Here is a 22,192-nt window from a genome sequence, read left to right as displayed (position 1 = left end):
CATATGCCTACACTGTAAAAGAGAATACAGTAATAGTCACTCTACCTACGTCAAAGGGAGGCACCTTTGACATGGTACTACCAAACAAGCAGGGTATATCAAAACTGAACTCTGCCGCACATGCAAGTGTATCAACAACCCACTTTGGGGTGTTAACTGCTACACAACCCTTGCAAGACAGATATTGGTGACCAGGGCTTGGTAAAGAAGTATAATATGTTTGTAATTCCCGAAAACCACCAGTGAGCACACTAACCAGGGTGAAAGAGCCTTTTTAATGCATGTATATGGACCACATAGGTCCACTGACACCTGACAACAAGCACAAATATGTATTGGTTGCGGTAGATTTGTGCACAAGATTTACCTGGCTAATTCTCCGGAGGAAAGCTGATTGTAAGGAGGTCATAAAAGGTATGCTGTCCTTAGTAGCTATGACAGCACTGAAATTAGTCCAAGCTGACAATGGGCCAGCCTTTTAGGGCAAAGCCTTAAGAGAGGCCCTGTCAAGCTGGGGTTGTACTCTGCACTTCTCTAATCCGTTTCACCCACAAACAAATGGAGTTGTAGAGAGAGCCAATGGGATAGTAAAGCCAGTCTTGACTAAATGCATCCTTTCTTCTGGTGATAATTGGGTGAATCATGTATCTATAGTACAGCGTAACATAAATAACCTACCTCACCTTTCTCAATGTGAGGGTAAAACACCATATGAGTTGCTATCTGGCACTCCTATGTATATTCCTGACTTATACAATCCTTGTAGGTTTCAAACCAGACCAGCTGCTCTTCATAAATCTCCTGACAAGTCACAAAACAGTTTGAAATCTGGGCACTACATCCTGGAGAAGATCCATGACAAAGAAGCACTTGTACTGCACTACAGACCTCCCATTAAGGTACTGGAACTCATTGGCTCAGGAACAGCAGTCCCACCAGCCCCCTTCCTCCTAAGATAAGCATGCGTCAAGTGTCTGTTGACCACCATCAGCCAGTTCCTGATGGTTATGCCCCTGTTCCTGAAGGAGGAGACCCTCTATCCTGAACAACCTGACCAGGTGGCAAGAATAGAAGATCACATGATGTTACCAATAACTCCAGAAACCTCAGGATATTATGAGCATAAGTCTATTTTTCTGAGAACAGAAAAGCCAGAAACAAGGCTAGAAGTAGAGCCAAGCACAAAGTCCATACGAGGGAATTGTGACCGCCCAAAGTGCACCAAGAACTGTAAACCTTTTGTTTGAGCAGTAGTCCTGTTCTATACTTTGCTGTGGATAAGTATTCTCAACTTTTTTGTCCTATTGACCACAGGACATTTTTTAACCCCAATGGAGAGCCTGATGATCAGCAGACAGTTGAACATAACACCTTTAGCTGTAGAACACACACTGAATAGGAGGGAGGTGCAGGCTGCTGATGAGGGTGGAGGCTCAACACCAATAAGAATATACCCACTAGAGTAAGGGCAATTCTGGACACACCAGTATAAAACCAACAGTGGGCCAACTATGCTGCTCGAGATACATGCACTATCGGTGATAAATGAATCTAGGATAGTGTCCCCTAAGACAGCTGTTGAGGCCTAATTTAGAAGCCTTTGCTTAAAGAGCACTGTTAGATCCTGAAGATGATCTAGACACTTTAAATAACATGGCAGACCACGTATGTTTTGCAAAATATTTGGACACCTTTCCATTTTATTAACAAAACCCGGTGCAGTGGCTAGACAAAACCTAATGAGAGCATTGTCCTGTTCCACTTTTGAATTCACCACCACAGTTTAAGGCACAATTTCCTCATGAATCAAAACTCTAGGTGGAGGGGGATCTTAAAGCGCTGAATGGATATATATGCCCTCAACTCCTGCAAATAGCAGGTTTATGTGGTCCACTCATTCTGTGGTGTATGATACAACTTTCTATGCCACTATGACAGAGAAAACATGGCAAGGGTCAGTCCCTCTTAACATGACATGCAGGTGAACCTTGGAAAGCACATGGAACAGACATTCTAGCATGTAGAAATACACATTTAATGTATTTCCGCAATCACACTCATTTTGTAGTAATGTGTAGTTCAAGCTGTTTATCCACTTATCCAGATTGGGTGACCAAAGAGGGTATCTTTACAAAGCAATACAGGAAAACAAATATGAATTTATTACGAAGGCCTCAGGCATTCCAGTACACTGAAATCTTGGCGGCAATTAATATTGTAGAAGACACGAAGGTATAGGCGTAGGGGCTTATGGCGCTTGGGTGTCACAAAACATTTCACAAATGTATGCCATTTCCATAGGCAAAGCATGTCAATTAATGGCAAAGCAAGCGCCTTTAAATGAGGTTGTTCGCGAGATATTCACATGGGGAAAGTCGGGTAATTGGTCAGCAATCCTAGATAAGATAGATCAACTAGGAGATGCTAGGTCCAAAAGGGAGGTGAAAAAGCAGAAATCCCCTGCACATGGAAAGAGGCTGTCCTGGAAATCCAAAGAATGGCAGGACGGTCCATACAGAAGAGCCTTCTTGCTGCTGATGACAACTTCATTGCATTTCAACAGGGAATCTACAAGCTGAGAGATGTGGTAGTAGATATGGTGCAGATTATCCAAGCAGACTTGGAAACTTTACAAGATGAACCACAAGCAGTTGTTGAACTTTTGAAGATCACAGACTTCCTGGACACGCTGTCTAGAGGTGTTCTGAGATTGGACTACCATCACGTGACCAGAGCAACTGGCAGAACTGAACCTATCAAGAAAGGCTCAGAGAAAGGCCATTTCGGAGTCCACCTGCACTCAGCATGGGAAAAATACCTTATGTACTGACATTTCATGTGATTCTGAACATTCCAGCAAATACACCTCTGTTGTGTGAGAAACTACAGTTCTGGAGTGCCATGTATCAGTAAATGAGCAATGGATACAAATCATCTATGAGGTGCCCTATACCCATGCCTGTGTGGCGAACAGGGACTCTACTGTTCGTGGTTACTCCCTCAAAGACGCCATGCCAGATGCCAAGACATTGCTAAGATCAGTCCATGTGAACAGAATTCCAATACCACCAAATGTACTCTGAGTGTAATTTGAATGGAAACTTTCAGTAGCAGAACTCTACTACTACCTAATGCATCTGATATCGTGCAGTTCAATAATTCATACTGTGGTGTGCTGTGGGGATTGCCAGCTTGATCACTGTCTCAAAGGTGGTGAAATGTTGCAACATCATCCTTCATCCACCAGTGCAGACAGAACAATTAAATTGGCCTGAAATAAAGCTATTGCCTCTGAGGTTCCCGCAATTATCATTGAAACTGGCATATCTCCTGAATATGAAGCTACACATCACTAGCACCACAGAAACCTTTGTGGAAGCATCAAACGGAGCACAGCAAGCAGCCAGAGACATGCTGGAGAAATCACCAGACTGGCCAAAAGAGGTTCACGCCCTATTGGAGAGCTCCACTCCAATGAATGGGAGCTCCATCCTGGGATCCATTACTGAATGGCTGATGAATACAGTTTTCTCCATCAATCCATTGAAAAGCATATTGTACTTCTTTGAAAACATAGGCTCAGGGATCACATCTGTGTTCTACATCCTCGCAGCTGGGTTCATCCTAATCTTGATCATCTTTTTTATTTCAATTTGGGAAATAACAGCATTTGTTCAGCAAAGCACCAAAGCTGTAACCTGACTTACAGATGAGAACTGTGTGGAACATTTTGTGTGACGGATATCTACCCATCTCTGATTCATCTACAGACATACATCATCGGCTGGAGGTTGTCTGCTGACCAGCACCTGCTGCAGCTGGCTCTTCTCAAGAAGATATATGTTTATATTATAGTATTTAGTAACCTGTGATGATCCTGAATTAACACATTTATAGCGAATAAGTAGTATGTGATGTTCGTTATGCTCTTTTGTCTATTCACTCTTATTTCCATGATCCCTAAGATGCCTCCACGGGGGGGAGGTGAAATATATTTTTAGTTTTAGCCATGTTTAGGGCATGATGTCTGAGCAATATTCCAAGTCGTGTAATCTCGAAGGCTCGAAAATAGTGAAATGCATTTGAAATATATTCAGGCACTGGGAAAGAATTCACAACTAAGAACAGAGAATTACATTTAGTTGGTTTTCTGGACTGTTCACCATTCTTATCTTTTGTTATAGAATACGCAGAACATTGTATGAACACAATTTCTGGGATGCACTCCAAACAGTCTGGGAAGTGTGCCAGTTGCCTCGGTTTGTTATAATTAACAGATCTAAATGTCCTAGCTAATAATAACAATTATTTAATGAACTACAATGAATTGCAGTGTTTCCAGAGAAAGTTGGATATAAAGGAAATAGCAGTGGCGCAATAAGGAGGCAACTCAGAACTGGGTGAAAGGTTTAGGCAATTTGGTGTTGGCCTTGCTTTAGACATAATCAAACCATGTCCTCCTGATAAAACACTGATAGTGGGACATGACTTAAGCAGTAACTTGTTCCCGCTAAACACTGACAGTGTGGCATGATCTAAGCCGCGTCTTGCTCTAGCTGATAGTGAGCTGAGACTATAAAAAGGCAGGCTTTGGGGAGGGCGAGGGAATGTTTTGCGATGGTTGGCGAATCAGATGAGCCAGGCCAGAGGCTGGAGGACAACCACCCAGAAGCAGACTGGAAGCTCCCTTTGTGCAAGCCACTGCAACAGGGATGGGAGAATCTTCTTCCTTTTTTTCTGGCTGGTTTTTGAAGCCCCTGAAATAACATTTCGGGGCTTTTTAAGTCTCAGAAAGACTTTTCTTTTCTCAGCAGACCTACTATTTTTGAAAAGAACTACTACTTTTAATGGAGCTGTATAAGGCACTTGACTCACCACCTATTCACAATGAACTATGTTTGACACCATGGTCAACCATGGTCAACTCCGATTGACACAGAAACCTTTTACAGCATCTTTTCCTATTTTCTTGCAGCTTTTTGCTATCTTGGGTGATTCTGCCTCCAACTCTCATCTCCCTACATTCTGCGGATAGTATTGAGTATGAGCATCTGTTTAACCCATCTTTAATATGAAATTGGGAAAAGGGGGAGGGATTGGGAGTCCTGGTCATTCTATGAGGTTGCCCCATGGGATCGGATGAGGTGGAGAGTTAATGTTGTTGTATTGTATTGTTTATTTATATAGCACTTATAGACAGGCAAGTGTTTCAAAGTGCTCAAGGAGGGTAGGAACACAAGGAAAGAACAACAATCGCTCAAAGCCCTTGAAACTCTGAGACGATAATAGTCTGCACAGACAGAGTAAGTGCATAAAATACATTTAACAGTGTGGGGATATAGCGATTCTGCACGTTTGTAACAGTACAATTGGGGTTAAAGACAGACAAGACGATCTTCAGGTGTGGTGCGTATGGATCGAGAAGTGCACAGAGGGCCATAGGGAGGGGAGGGTCAAGTGCACCCTGTCGGTTGTGACTGGGTTAAGTGCAGCGAGAGCCACTCTCTTGGGTACATTTCTCAATGCATTGAGTGAGGGTGGGGAGAAGGGCCCTGAGGCAAGTGCGAGAAGACTGACAGGTGCGCCGGGGACCAGTGAGACTCTGAGGTACACCAGGCGGCCAGTCAGCGTGCTGTAAGGAATAGGAGTGAGAGAGGGAATGGAGAGAGAGCTAGGTTAGCAAAGTAGAGGGAGAGAGAAGGAAGAGGAAGGTCTTGAGGAGTTTCTGGAATTTTAGGAGATCCGGCTCAAGGCATAGAGCGGCAGGGAGGCTATTCCAGAGGGGGGCACCTTCTGAGGATAAGGATCTCCTGGCAAATCTCTGCTTGGAGAATCGGCTCACTCGCAGAAGGTTGGAGCTAGATGAGCGGAGGGCTCGTGGGGGACAGTATTTAGGTAGGCAGCATTGCAGGTAGGTAGGTCCCAGGCCCCAGAAAGCCTTATGGACAATGCAAAGGGTCTTGAATTTTATCCTTGCAGTCACGGGGAGCCAGTGGAGGGATTTCAGTACTGGAGAGATGCAGTCCCTGGGCTTGAGGCCAAGAATAAGTCTTGCGGTTCTGTTCTGGATGAGTTGCAGAGGGTACAGGGCAGAAGAAGGGAGTTTGAGGAAGAGGCTATTGCAATAGCCAAGCCTGGAGAGAACCAGGGCTCTGGAGACAGTGAGCCTCTGGAGGAAAGTAAGAAAGGGTAGAATACCGCTGAGGAGGTGTAGTTGATAGTTAGATTTTTTAGAGATGTCTGAAATGTGAGAAGTGAAGGAGAGAGTGGAATCAAAGATGACCCCAAGGTTTCTTGCTTTGCAGGTGGGTTCAGGTGCAGGGCCAAGGGCGGCCGGCCAGAGTGAAAGTGAGAAAGCAGGAGCAGGGGTCCCAATGCGCACAATCTCAGTCTTAGTGCCATTGAGTCAGTGGTTGTTGAAGTGGTTATTAGGCTTCTGATATGATTGATTGATCTTGAGTAGGCATATAGGCAAGTCATTAATACAATGATGCCTGCTTACTCATGATTAACCTTTCGCATATTAAGTGTCTTATGTATAGCGACTATAATAGTAGAAATGTTTCTTTATTACTTATTTCTCATAATTAAAGAATTTACACAATACAGGAGAGCATAAGAGCATTCATTGAGTGTTTATTACTGAGAATGTTGTCAGAAGCATTTGAATATGAGCATTATGTGTGGGGCATCTATTTGAACGTACTGTGTATTGATATGTTATATTTGGTGCATGTCCTTAATACACACACAAAGGATTATTGGAAGGTATAAGCAGTGGACCATCAATCAAATATAATGTGAAATTAGCAAACCGCTCCTGTGTGGATGAAAGAGATTAGCTGCTCACTGGGTTGTTGCCTACTTTCTTTACTGATGCATAGTGACAGGTATATGCTTTTTCCTACCTCTATTCCTACCACAGCCCCTGCTTGGGGATGTCTTGGACACACCGGTGGGGGTGGAGGGCAGGCACTGTGAGGTAGGGCTGATAAGAATCCCATCATCCCTCCTCCTCTACCACAGTTGACATGGCAGTGGAAAGCTCCCTCGTTTGGCTATTTTTTAAATGTTGACCTGTATGCCTTTTCTACTGGATTGAGTGGTGTGATATGTGTCAATTGATTGTGTTGTCTTTTAGCTTGCGCTCTTTCCAGGATCACTTGCTGCATTATTTTGGGCACAAATGTTGATTTGACATTTTTTGCTATAAATAAGTTGACATTTTTTGGTATAAATAATTTACTCAACTCTAACGAATATGTCTCTTTAGCATTTTTGCCTACGTTTGCTGGTTGCTCCTCTATTACATGCTTAATTTTGCTACTTTACATGTCTTCTACCCACTTTGTGAGTATATTTTGCCCTCCTTTTGCGTAAGTTCAATGTGTTTCCATAGCTCCGAGATGTGCATTTCTGAGTATAATTCACATCTATTTCTTGTGCATCTCAGATTTGTGCCCGCACAATATTTCAGTATCTGCCCAAAGTGAATGTTCTGTATTCTGTTGTGTTGGCAAAGAAATCTTTAGGGTTAGGGTGGATGGTGCCATTTATTTCTGAGTTATCATTACTCCAGTGGTTGGCGCAGGGTGATTTAAACATTTGAGGGGTAGCAACCTAGTGGCTGTACAATTCAAAGATAAAGGGCCTCATTACAACTCAGGCGGTAAGGGTTTTACGGCGGCGTAAACAGCGCCGACCCTTACCGCCCGAGTACGAGGTCCCTTAGCGCCATGGCGGACTTAACACCTGCTTTTAGCAGGTGTTAAAATCCATGGCGCTAAGGGACCATGGAGTTAATTACGCCACCGTAATTTACGGTGGCATAATTAACGCCTTCCCCACTCCCATTATGCCCTATGGGGCAAAATGGGAATGGGGAAGGGAAAATGGGAAAATGGGGATTTACCGCCCTGCCAAGGTTGGAATGGGGCGGTAAGTCCGCCTACCACCATGGCGTAAACGTAGTTTACGCCATGGTGGTAAAGTCACGGCCCAGGCGGTAACTTACCGCTTGGGTCGTAATGAGGCCCAAAGTATCTAGAGAGTAGAAAGTGTTCAAGATGTTAAACTGAAGACTGCGAAATATAGAGACCTAAAATGACAAAAAGATGCTGATCCTTGGGAAAATAATGCATCTCCCCGTGTCTTGGGATTCCTTATCTGAAGAAAAGCTGAGATTGCTTTGAGAAGGATTGAAGAACAGTACTGTGCCTCAACAAGCAAAGAGAACTGGATTTTCACATTTCCTAAATACTTTTCATTTTGGTGATTTGCACTATTGCGCAGTCCAATGATGATGTGCAAACTGTCAACAACAGAGATATACCCCAGAAAGTTGCTGTACATACTTCATTCCAGCTTGCACAGAATACTGCCATTGTGTCCTACAAGTGGATGTTGTGTTTGTTGTCTCAGAGATGAGGCAATTTTTGTAATTAGATTTTTAAAGTGTTTATTTATTGGAGCTTCTGGCAAGAAAGAGGACTAAAATGTCATCTATAGGTATCAAATTGAGTTAGGTTTTTCTAGATGTTATCATTTGTTCCTCTACTTGATGGCCCATGGGAGCCGGTTACTAAAACTGGAAACTTTCCAAGAACATAAATGTTTTGTCATTATCATCAGCAACATCAGCCTATGGCCATATGATAAATGTAACCACTGAAATGGGATTGGCATTTGCAAAATGTTGGAAGAACGGATTATGCCCTCAAAAATTAGCACCCCTAGAAAAAAAAATGCAAGCCGGAAATCAAATTCTGAGGGCATACAAATTGATCTTAAGTGCAACAGCTGGTTGAGCATTGGGAATCAAAAACATCTCTCAGCAAACTGATTTTAGCTGAAACTAAATGGAAACACACAGATCGCTCTATCATTCTGCCACATAATTCCATAAAACTACTATAAAGTGTAGGGGTGGGGGTCCGTGCGATTCACGTCGAACTGAACATGCCATATACTTGCCCCTTCCACAGACTTCATGACCATTCAGAATCACAGTTTTATCGGAAATTCTCTCAAAATCACAGGTCACATAGCTTGCCCACTATTAAATGCCCTCATGTCCTAGTGACGATCATAATAGAGATAACAAAAACTGGGTGGGACTTACGTTGCTTTGCCCTCACGAAGAAATACACAGGACAGGGAGAGTTGCAGGGTGGCATCCACCACCTTGACTGAGCGTGGCTTGAGCTTGAGTTTGAGTTCTGTCTGTGTCGGTGTGGCACTGACAAACTTCTTCATGTTCACGTCCACCGAAGCCAGCACCTTCCGCTGGCCCTTTGACTCCTGGGGTGCCAAAGAGGTGAAAAGAAATTCAGATAAAGATGAGTAGGAAGAGAAATATGTGTCAGTGAGTGTGGGGCCCATCAGGCTATAGTACTGATGGTGTCAATGACGATGGGTCCATGGAATTCTCATATTAAGGATGGATCAGCTTCATGTTAGTGAGCGTCTTTTGTATGGTCGAAAGATCCACTGTCAATGGAAATGGGACCAGGGGGAGAGCTATAATTTCAATATCACTGAGTATGGAACCTTAAAGCGCTTTGATACTATTATGGTGATGATATGGCACAATATAAGAGCATATCAACATAACGTACTATAAGATTGCGATACAAGAGAGAGCTGAGTTCTGTGTCAGTGGGAGTGTAGCTTGTGAGGCAGTAGTACTAAGTAGAAAGATCTCAATTTAGTATCCAGGAGTGTGGGAATGATTAGGTGGTCCTAGTGGGATAGCTTTGGTCGGTGTCAATATGGGGTCAAAGAAGCTGTAGCAATGTGCAGAAACTGGTTTATTGTCATTAAGTGAGGTAACCATGAAGCCACACTACGACTGAAAACTCAGCTGTTTGATTAGGTTACTATGTTAGGGACAACTCAGTGTGGTACCAAATGATCTGTTATGGATGAGACATTAATGCTGAATAGAGAGCAGGTTGGTATAAATGTGTGGGAATCTCATGGGATGGTGAAAGTTCAACTTAAATTGCTTGACTTACGTTTTCGATCACAAATGTCCATTCTTTGTCCTCAAACTCATCGACGTGGGGGTCCTGAAAGAAAGAGAAACAATTGGGAAAGTCACTAATGGTGCCAGCGCCCTACCATCACATAATGTTTCATGCACAGATTACAATATATTTTTCTATGTGGAGTAGAATAAAAAGCATCCGAAAAATGTATGCATAAAAAATGTATGCATGCTTTTTACTCCAGTCAATATTTTAATTGATTTGTAAGGTGGAGAGGAGAACATACAAATGTGCAAGGCTTTATGCCAGCATGACATTTTTATGCCGCCGAAAATGCTTTGAATTCGTATGGAATCCACCTGCTATTTACACCAGATAAAAGCAGGGGGATTTCATAGGAATCCAAACACTGCCTGCCAGGTATAAGTGGCAGGCGGAATTTACTCAATTTGCACAACAAAGTGTACCTTTGTTGTGGTTGCAAATGACTAAAATTGCACAGAGTGGATCTGTTTACCCCTACTCCTCTGTGTAATTTGCAAATCTTCACAATCTGTGCAATTCAGTCTTCTGACGGCTAGTATCACTGCCCCACCCTTCATCCGACCATAAATAGCATTGGCAACACCTTATCTTGTATACAGTTCTACAAGTATCACCTGTACTCATCTATGGAGCTCTTTAAACCTCATCTAAAGTATTGTAGCCCTATCTGAACACCCCGTCTCTGGTATTGTGGCCACATCTGAGGGCCTCACCTGAAAGAACTGCTTAGTTCTGGTTGGCCACACCTGGAGCATTATGTTCAGGTGTTGCAACCACATCCTTGGAAGGATAGTGAAAGATGAGGAAGACGAGTTGACTCATAAGTCAAAGATTTAAATGCTTGAAAGGGATGAATGGCAAGTGAGCTGTATACTTAATGGTACAGCACACAGAACACATGGCACTTTCTAGAACTAAATGTCGTGACACAGACTAGGGAAGTTGGGCTTGTAGCAGCACACGTGGATGCTTCATCATGGAAAGGTTTGTAATTTAATGGAAATAGTTTTTGTCAAAAATGGCACAGGTAAAAAAGAAGAGAAGCAAATTAAAAGGCATCTGGAATGTACACAAGGCTGCAAACAAAACAAGCAAGCATTTGCAAATGCAATAGTTTTGGATTTGTTTTATAGTGCAACATCCGTAAGTGTTGTGAAGGATTTATGTCATACATGATGTCCGATTATTCACATCCTCTGAATGCTATTGCAATCATAGGCCCAAAACTAGCACATTTTGCCAGGATGTCCATTATACGTTCAGATACTGATATCATATGCCAGATATTACTGCTATATCCGAGATATAGATGGTATATTCGCAGATACAGGCACCATATGCTAGGCATGTTTATACATACTCCGGTAGACCTGTTGCAAGATATTGGCGTCGTATGATATGATATGGCATTTATAACGCTCCTATACACAAGTGTTTCAAGGCGCTACGAGGCAAAGCAGGGGGAACAGAGGGAAGACAAAGGCAACGATCTTACTAAGCCAGGTGACATTGAGATCATGCAAGTGCAGGGGAGGGGGCAAAGGGAAAAGTGGGAGGAAACGGGTAGTGCAATAGATAGGATCAACAGTGAAATAAATAAAATAAAATAAATAAGAACAATAGGTAAAAAAGTGCAGACATCAAGTGTCAAGAGCTGGTAGGGGAATGTAGGGATACAGAGACAGCGCCCAAGTGCAGGTGTTGCCCGGGAGGCAGTGCAGGTGTGCAACTAGCGGGGGAGGGGAATCTGGAATTCACCAAGTCCCAATTTCAGAGATGTTAGAAGCTCCAACCTGGCCTACTTATAGCCCCCATGAAACCGTTTTGACTTCTGTCAGCTCCCACCACAAGCGGAAAAAGACTTGTCACATGAAACCAATCCTTTTAATTCATTTATAATTTTACGAAAAGTTCTAAAAATAACAGACAAATCTGTTACATTTAAATGAACATCACTCATTATAGACTTCTTCAATATGGGTGATTTTTTTTCCAACACACTATTATTTTAAGAGCAAACAAAACAAGAAACAATACAAACATATTCATAACATCAGTGGATTACATTTTGAGTACATAGTTCTTACAACTTCAAATAACCTAATTACTATAATAACCATATTTACATTACCTAAGATTATCCACTATAACTAATCCTCTATACTACTACAGTAATCCTACACATATAACAAAACCAGACAATACGCCCAAACATCGACAAACAACAAGTAGAAATTCCATATTAGTCCCCTCTCCTTTCACCTCCTATGCTCCACCTATTAGTCCTATAATGCTTGCGTCAACTATATAGCTCATTAAATGGTCCCCATACCTCAGAATAAGAGTCTTCTCCCTTCTGTTTTTTTAGCATGAGTTTCTCATAACTAGACAGTGTTCGCATGTCCGACAGTCATCCCTCAATTCTTGCTTTTTCCTCGACGTCCATGCCCTTAGAATGTGCTTTGCTGCCACCACAAGTACTCGGTTAATCCACCCACTATACTCTTGAGCCACCACACATCTCCCAGTATTTGACAGCAGAATTGTTGAATATGGCGTCCTTGGTAGTGCAACTCCCAGTATTAAATCTAGTATGCTAAGAACATCATTCCAGAAATCAACCACTCTCGCACATTCCCATTGCATGTGTAATAAGGTACCCCCATCACGGCCACAGCCCCAACACGACTCTTCATCAGTCATACCTAAGCCAGCCATCTGTGAAGGGGTCCAATATAGGTGACAGAATCCTTTGACGCACATATCGTAAATTCAAATCCATCTTCGAGTGTGTGCCAGTTCTCATCAGGCTATCCCACTCCTTTACAGATATGTCCTTGTCTAACTCCTTCACCCATGCCTGCCGCAATTTCTCCCATGCATTCATACAAGAACTATCCAACGGCATCATTTTCAGATAAGTCGATACCATACATGGAGAGGGCTGAAAAATGCTGCAGAGCATTGGTCTCTCTTTCATAGGGCTATCTAACATCCCGTCTTTCCGCTAGGAGGGACTTCAATTCTATATATATGCCTGTACTCTCTTTTCCCTAGTCTGAAATTTCCTCTGAGTAACTCAGAAGGAGTAATTTGACCATCTTTCCACACATCACATACCCTTAAAATACCTTTCTTAACCCAGCTTTGCCAGCACATGGTCTTATTTCCAATCTGAAGCCCCACATTGTGCCACAACAATGCATCATAATGAATCCAAATATTTTCCTCTCTATTGGTCATGAAGGTTCTCAAAGCATCTCCAGTCGTTCCTATAGTAGGCAATTTGGTAATTAGATTAGGCACCCTCCCCATTGTATATACATCTGGTAAATATTTCTCTTTCTATATAATGTTCCATAACGGTATGTCATTATCCCTCCCATCAAAATATATTGATGACTTCTTCAGTACAAACCCCCTACAATAATCTTTCAAATTGGGGTGCCCAAAGCCCCCATCTCACACTGACCGTATCAGAATGTACCGTGGAATCCTAGGTCTCTTGCCTTCACCCAAAAGAAATTTCTGAATCACTTTATCAATGCGTCTAATAGTTGTCTTTGTAAACCTTAGTGGGATAGACTGAATGATATAAAGAACTTTGGGCAAAAGTACAATTTCTATTGCATTCATCTTTGCCCAGACACCGACTTCTAACCGATCCCATTTTAACACATCCTTCTGGAGTGTCTCTATTATATTAGCTACATTAAATTCCACCATCTTATTCAGATCATGAACCAGATGGACCCCCAAATACTTCACAGTTCCTGTATTCCACTGACAATTCCACAAGTTCAAATCGCTTCTTGGTTGGGTAACATCCAAAGGAAAGACCACTGATTCTCCCAATTAATCGTATGACCAGACAGGTGTCCCACCTCCTCAAACATATCTTAAGTTTACCCCCCTCCTTTGGGTTGGACAGTAATATTGTCATGTCATCCGCATAACATAACACTTTGATTTCTCCGTCCCCAACTCTAAGCCCCTATATACCTTGTTCCTCTCTAATATAAGCTATCAAGGGCTCTACTGCCAGGTTAAAAAGATAAGGCGACAGTAGGCAGCCATGTCTGGTACCCCTAGTCAAAGGAAATGAAGCAAAGGGATCTCCATTTACCCATATTTTTGAACTAATACAAGAATGTAAAGCTTCAATGATTCTCAGAAAGGCATTCCCAAATCCCATCTTCTTAAGCGTGTAATCTAAGAAAATCCAATTGAGCCCATTGAATGCCTTCTCTGCATCCATAAAGATTAGTAGCATGTTCTCAACCTCATCCTTAGGAAGCCCCAGTACATCAATAATAGTTCTGATGTGATCATAACCATGCCTCCCACGAATAAACTCAACCTGAGAATGTCCATTTAGCCGCCAATATACATGTCCAGCCGATTAGTCAATATTCTAGTGAATATTTTTGTGTCCACATTTAATAATGATATTGGCCTGTAATTCTCACATTTTGTATAATCCCTATCTGGTTTTGGAATTACTGTGATGCACGCCTCTTGCATCGTTGGACACATAACCCCTTCTGTCCTGAAAGAATTGTACAGGGTACATAGTAATGGAGCTAAAGAGCCTGGTAGAACTCAACTGGCAGCCCATCCAGGCCCGGCTATTTACCTATATTAAATTGATCAATTGCTCTTAATATATCCTCCTCCCTGATAGGCTGATCAATGGTTATTGCATGTTCCACAGTCAATTTTGGCAAATTAATTTTTCAAAAAAACTCTTCTAAGCTGTCTGATGTCGGAAATTGGGTTTCTCTATACAAAGACGCATACAAATTATTAAAACACTCACATATCTCGGCCAGACACAGAACGGGCGAGGATAGCAGCCTCACTCAGGAACACTGAGGTAAGATGAGCTGCACAGCCATGCCAGCCGAAAAATAAAATAACAAAACTCTGACTATTTTCGTTAATATAAAATGTATGCATCATAGGGTGGTACGCACCTCACTGGTATTGTATTTATACTTTAACAGGACCACCTAAGCAGGTATGGGACCAGAGAGGATCCTGCTGTCACCACCTCATTGTCCAGATCACCTGACTGGGGTAAGGTTTGTGCCCTACACAGTGTGAGTGCTCCACACAATATAATGGCTTGGCAATAAAAACAACATGTATTGGCAGCTTACACAAGGTGTATGCTCACGAGCGGTAATGTCCTCACCAGCCTGTGGTAAGGTTTGTGCCCTACATAGTGCGAGGCCTCCAAACAAATTGCTTGGCAATAATAAAAAAATATGCATTGTCAGCATACACAGTGTGAATTCACACAAGTGTTAAAGTCCTCCCTGTGTCTATGTTTTATTCACAGGCACAACTAGGACATCAGAAGTCGTATAACACATGGTCCAAACTAAAGGATAACGTGGCCAGAGCTGGAAACATGGCTGTGTCGCAATAGGCTTTGCAAGTAAATTGAAACATGGTAAGTCTCTCCTTGGGGACACTTTCTTAGCTATTAGTGTAGCTTTATACACATGTTTACCCTGGACAATCACACTGAGTTTTTTCTATTTGGTTTATGTTATAGAGTCACAACACAGAAAAGGTTGTCAAGAACCCAGATAACATTTCCCAGTCCTGATGAAGGCCGTTGGTAGCAATAGCTTGTTGAACTGCTATAGGCCAAAATCCAGACGTGTCGACTGTTTATGAATACTTGTGTCCACTACAGACACCGGATTCAAAATATCTAATGTTTAGTTCTATACCAATGTTAAATCCTACATAATACACAAGGGGATGTATATTGTCAGTCATCTAACAGTGATAAAATGTGTCAACGTATATGTAAAGTGATGTATATGTTTTTTTCCGTAGGGAATTTATTGGGTTCACTTACCTGTGGTGACGTTTTCGCCTGTATGTAATGCACTATAACATCTTTATGTTCTAAATAATTGTTCAATTGTGTTGGTTTTTGTACAGACGCGGTCGCCCTGATCTATTGTTTACATTGAGTTTGACTTTCCTGGAGAGATCAGAGAAGTACCAGGAGCCCCTCTTTTTCTACACATTGCTATAGTTATTGCCATCATCAAAATGTCTGAATTTAGGCAGTCTATTTTTTCTCCTGTCTGGTCATAAGAAAAACTGGTCATGAGAAAAAAGTAAAAAAGATCTCCCTAAAACAACACTGTCAAACCTAGTTAGCACTCAGAAGTGAACAGGATGGCAACAGGTGAAAATCTCCAATGGGTAAAACAGTCTTGTAGCAGAAAGAAAACCCTTGGAAGGTCCGGTACAGAACAGGAGTTAAGGGAAAAAGGTCAAGGAGTCCTCTGCCATAGAGAGTGTATTCCAGTGTCAAGTGAAAGAGCTGCAATGTACTGTTTAAGAAGCATGCACTGGCAAACAAAGAGGGGAAGGTGGCGCAATACCACTACTGTACTGGAGCAGGTCATGCAAGTGATGCTAGAATATGCAGTGCATTGCTTGTTAATTGTAATGAATATATATATTTTTTAAATGAGGCCCATACTTCCCCTGCGGTCCAACAATAACCTCAGCAGCAATACAAACTATTTTGGACTGCACATTAGCAGGCGGTTAGGTTAGGATGTTTATGACCACTTAAAAGTGTTGCTGGTCACATGCCCCTTTTACTGAACTAGTACTTTAGAGGGTCTGTATAACTTTCCAGCAGGCAGGTGTCAAATATATTTGAATCCGCCCTTTGCGCAAGCATAGGTCCACTATATGCTGTTGATTCACATGGGAGTCATACAGTGACTCCTCTCTGGGTCACTGAAGAAACATGACTATGGGTGAGGGTGTTCCCCAGTCTAGTCTGTCTGCAGTGCTGGCAACATTGGTATTCTTTGAACCTAAGTTTTAGGAGAGAAAGAACAGGCAATGTCCATTGAAAATGTTCTTGGTAGCTGTAGTGGAGAGTGCAGCCTAGGAGCATTGCATGTCCTTACTGCCTCTGAGCATCATGAAAGTGATGTTCCAACTAGCTCAGCAGGGTGTCCTTGCACAGATTCTGTCCTCAACCACATGCTGCTAAAAAAGCATCTTCCTTAACCTTGAAGTGTGGATTGCAGCATGAGACTAACAGGTATGTGTTTTTGTATCTATTGAGCCTGTTAATTCATACAAATGCAAGGTTCACAGCAATTATTTCGCCCCCTTTATTATATCTGCCTCATGTATATCTGCCTCATCACTCAAGCCATAGTCCGCACCATGCTGGACATATTCTGTTCCCGTAAGCGCACCAGTGACAGCGCCTCATTGATTTACAAAAGGTTTAGCCTAGCATGGTTGTTGCCCGCCAAAAATGGTTGTGCACATTTTAGCAATAAGCAGCAGAAGTAACTGACTTTATATGAAGAATCCCACATCCGATGCTCAGTCTTTCATTTTAACACAGGTTTCACACTGCTGAATGTGGTTTATTACCTTATTCATGTCGGGACACCAAAACGATCTCTGTAGCAAGTGTAAGGTTTTCCATATTCCTCCATGTCCAAGAGTTAGTGCTCTATGACACCACCCCAAAAGTTGTTCTTGATCCTCAGACACCAGAATAATCAGTTTGTTTTACTTGAACCAAAGTTCATTCAGTTTATGTAGTCGTGTTAAGCCTTGTTTGGCAGGATCATGTTCAGCCTGAGCATAGTGGTCCTTGTTTCTTTCCAAAATCTCCCCCGGCCAAATGATTTGCGGAATTGTTGTGCAGAAAACATTGTGTGTGAAGGTACAGAATCTTCAGAACTTTTTGGACCATCTAGACAAGGCATTTGCTTTTGTGTTGCTTTTTCTAGTTAGGTAGCTAATTAGAAAAGAAAACTGGGAAAAAAATGGTAACAATCTTGCAAGTTTCTTCTTACCAAAACGTAATGTCTTCAAATACTGAAAACAGGAGTGGAATGCGTTGTTCCTTCTAGTAAATATCTCTGTACTATGAATGCTTCCTAGTAGCTCTTTCTCTAGTATCATATCATTCATTTGCACCCGAGGAGGGCGTTCAATCAATCAGGTGGCTGGAACAGCAGACAAGAACACACTGTGTACCACCCACTGCTTCCAGCCACCTGCGGCCCTTTCCCGGGTGGCACCATCATGATTGTGGGGAGGCAACAGGGAGCATTTCCCTGTTTCCCCTGCATGCACCCACCCTCCCCAACCCAAAAACAAATCATACCCTTCCCCACCCCGCCCGATCCCACTTACCCGCTGGCCGGAGCTTTATGCTCTATTCACGGCGCTCCTCCCGCCTGGGGTCACCGCCATAGAAATGGAAAAGGGACTAAGTCCCTTTTACTATGGTGGTGGCCATATTGTTTTTATTTATTTTCAAGGGAGATTGTGCTCGCAGAATATGCAAATCTCCTGTAAAAAAGAAAATTATAATAATTAAACCATTCACACCTTGAATAAACCCTGGGGTGTGAATGGCTGTATCCCCCCTTGTCAGGGGTGGACATGGCTGGTAACAGCCCACAGCCCTCACTGAGGTTGTTGTTTTGCTCGAGCTTGCCTAGGCTCGGGCTGGCGGGCTGTTACTGGTCATGACCGGCCTCCGATGCAAGGATGATTGCCATATTTTTTCGTTATTAAGCAGTCGAGAACAATTAGGCAACCCAAAGTCTGTCCACTCTGCATGTGAAGTTCTGAGACAGATTGGTGCCAATGGTGATATCTGAAACATTAGCCTTAGGTACATACACAATACCACCAAATTCAGCAGGGCGAATCAGGTGTTAGTGCTATTTTGTTTCAACAAACGGGATGCCACGCAGCGTCCCGTTCACTGAAACAAAATATTTACTTAAGATGGCCACCATGGATCTGGAAGACGAGATTCTCTACGGCGCCCCTCTTCCAGGAGGCTGGAGCGGATGTAGCGGCGGTTGTGCACCACCATCTCTGAAAGAAATCAGGTAAGTGGTGGTAGGGGGACTGGAGGCCCGTGGGGAAGTGAGGGAAGGGGGGAGATGGCAGGGCAGGGGAAGCAGTCATCAGGTTGCTTTAACGTAGGCTTGGATCATGGGATTCCGCCTGAGGTCTGAGCAATCTGATTGGTTTGGTCCCCCGCCACAGGTGCTAATGTTGATTGGTATATGAGAGAGTAATTATTGGATCTTCTGTAAAATGTTTATTTAATTCCTTGAAGGTTGTTTCGGCTTCGGAAGTGCAACTCATGGTTGCTTCAAATACACTGGGAGATTGGTGCTTTCTTGTCTGAAATGCTTGAATGAACTTGCGATAAAAAGTAAGAAAACCAGTATGATAGGTCAATCTTTTGTTTTCCGAACACGCCAGCACCCTCTGCTTCGAATAAGGTAGTGACTAAGTTGGCGGATGATCTCAGGCGATCTTCGTTCAAATCTTGGCTTCCACTTGATCGCATTTTGGGAACCCTGAACAAAACGCTTTACCTCCCTGGGCCCTAGTTACCTTATCTCCCTGCCAAAATTAGAAATACTTTAAAATGAAATATGATCAATCATTTATAATGCGCCTGTACATAAGTGTTTCTAGGACGAGACAAGACAAGGGAGTGAAGTGTGAGAAACCTGAGGGTTTTCTCCCGAGTAGACCTCGAGAATCCCTTATTCAGGTGGCCAGGGGAGGGCTGGCACTCTCAGATCCCAACCCTGGGGGTGGACGAGCGAGGGAGGATCTCCTGGGTAGGGGAGCCCGGGGTTATGCTTGGGTTATGCTTGGGGGGAATCTTGCAGGCGAGACGCAGTATTATACTGGGAAAGAAGAGAAGGAGAACAAAGTCCTTGAGGCTTCATAGGCTGTGCCAACTCAACCTCCCTTCCACCCGATGAATCTCTCTTGCCAGAATCCAACAACCCCTAAGCCTCTGGTAAGCCTATTAAGAGCCCAAACCCTGTTACAGTATGAAACAACCTCTCCCAGAATCCCTGTTTTCCTGTTGCCTACCCAAATACTCCCGGTCATTCCTTTCCACGTCCCTCTGGTTATTATTTCCTGAACTCCCAATTTATTTTGACAAAACACCATCGTTCCCCCTATTCATTTCACATATCCTACCAAACTCACCCTTCAGTGCGTAACAAAGCCCCTAGGACGAAGGATATAATATCGTATGACACCTTTTCCCTATCCTTCTTAGCAGGATACGTAGAAACTCTAACCCCCCCCTTTCTGACACCAACCATGAAAGACAACAGACTAATACCAAAATCGTTTACCTGAAATGTCCCGACACAAGGGTCAGGCAATTGACAATAATTACACACATCTGACGGCCCTTTCTCTTCCCCACAGGGATAAAAGGTGGAACTAGGGATCACACTTTGAGCAAGGCAGACCGGATGACGGGACAGCTATTCCAAGACGGCAGTTCAAGTGGGGAAAAAAGGCGGCGAGGACCGAAAGGACGACAAGGAGGCAAGTGCCGTTGCCCTTTCAGACCCAGACCCGCGAAGCCTCCGGGAAAGGAATCACAAGGCCGGTACAACAGCCAGCGTGTGGTGTAGCAGGTGTCAGCGATGCACGGAACCATCCTACACTGATAACCGAGTCAGGGAGACACGCTTGCTACCAATACCAAGCGGTTCATCACAGCCAGTGAGTCGGAGGGAGAACCAATAGTAAATGAAACTGTGATTGAGCAAAGGTTGCAAGTGGCAACGTAATATGAATCAAGGAACAAAGACTTTGGGCCTCATCACGAGTTGGGCGGTAACCCTTAAATCCGGCAGAAACAGTATTAGCGCCGCCAATACTGCCCTGCTGGATCACAAGTGCAAATCCAGCCGGCGGTATTACTGCTAGCTGTATTACCATTGGCGGTAACATTGCCAGCAACCAAACGCGCTATTACAGAGCCATCAGAAGTCCAGAGTTGGCGCTCTTTGCGCCAGAAAACTGGCGATAAAACCACCAAAAATACCCCGGCCAAATTCTGGAGGTATTTTAACACATGTGACAGCAATAAGGGCCCAGGCAAAAAAAATGCACACCAGAGTCCTACAAAAGACCCTCCCATGCACAACACACCCTCCCCAACACCATTTCACCATCAGGAGCAGGGAGGAGACAGCAATAAGGACCCAGGTGAAAACAATGCACACCAGAGACGGAACAAGTTACTTACCTGTAACTGTTGTTCTCCAGCATGGGTCTGGCATGGATTCACATGCTCATGAATATTCCCCGTCGTCAGGCCGGGAATCCTCGGTAAAGAAAAAAAAATCAGTATCAGTTTCGTTTCTGATCTGTCTTTCTTAGTAGTAACCAATCACTGATCTCTGGGTCATACTGCCCCCAGCCAATGACTGCCCTCTACCAAAGACCCTCCCCTGGCAACCATCCTCAGATTTGGTAGCACGTAAAGTGGCAGTATGACCAAGTGAAGAGCCACAGAGGGGAAGGAGGGAGAGTTTGCATGTGAATCCATGCCAGACCCATGCTGGAGAACAACAGTTACAGGTAAGTAACTTATTCCTTCTCCAGCAAGGGGTCGGGCATGGATTCACATGCTCATGAATATAAGAATACATAGCAGTATACACATGCACAACCACGGGAGGTGGCAACAGGCACAACATTAAGCAATACAACAACTCAACATTAAGCATCTCTTACCTCCTCACCAGACTCACCTTTAAGCGAACAGGGTGCGCAGCACTGCTTGGCCGACCCTGGACTCCTTCCTGGAGTCCCGATCGACGTAGTAGAATCTCGTGAAGGTGTGCGTCGACCTCCACGTAGCAGCCCTGCAGATGTCCAGCAGGGGCACACCAGACAGGAACGCCGTGGTAGCAGCGATCGCTCTGGTCGAATGGGCTCTCGGACGGCCGGGCAGCAGTCGGTTTGCCAACCGGTGACAGTGCATGATGCAGCCAGAGAGCCATCTGAAAATGGAAGCCTTCGAGAGAGCCTTCCCTTGATTCACAAGTCCAAAGTTCACAAACAGCTGTGACGTCTTCCGAAGACTCTTCGTGCGGTCCACGTAGAACTTCAAAGCTCTAGCCACATCCGGCGAGTGCAAAGTCCTCTCGGCCGGAGACGAAGGCGACGGGAAGAAAACTGGCAACACCAAGGGTTCGTTGAGGTGGATGTCCGACGGCACCTTGGGCATGAAGGAGGGGTGTGTCCTCAGCACCACCCTCGTGTCGTGAAAAGTCAAGTATGGAGGC

The 22,192-nt window shown here is 43.6% G+C and overlaps 1 protein-coding gene across 3 annotated transcripts in view; it reads right to left on the bottom strand.

The window, feature by feature from the left end:
* EHBP1L1 (EH domain binding protein 1 like 1) overlaps positions 1-22,192 on the bottom strand; it is a 745,047-nt gene that overhangs the window by 332,160 nt on the left and 390,695 nt on the right. For all 3 annotated transcript variants that reach the window (XM_069644852.1, XM_069644854.1, XM_069644853.1), the window contains exons 4-5: positions 10,017-10,070; positions 9,122-9,300 (exon numbers count right to left, since the gene is read on the bottom strand). In XM_069644852.1, the coding sequence (XP_069500953.1) occupies positions 9,122-9,300; positions 10,017-10,070 (233 nt within the window). The remainder of the gene's footprint in view (positions 1-9,121; positions 9,301-10,016; positions 10,071-22,192) is intronic.

Source organism: Ambystoma mexicanum, chromosome 2p, assembly GCF_040938575.1.
Source record: "Ambystoma mexicanum isolate Mex_15411 chromosome 2p, UKY_AmexF1_1, whole genome shotgun sequence".
NCBI lineage: Eukaryota > Metazoa > Chordata > Amphibia > Caudata > Ambystomatidae > Ambystoma > Ambystoma mexicanum.
The sequence above is the reverse complement of the archived record's forward strand: the minus strand, read 5'-3'. Positions and strand labels throughout refer to the sequence as shown.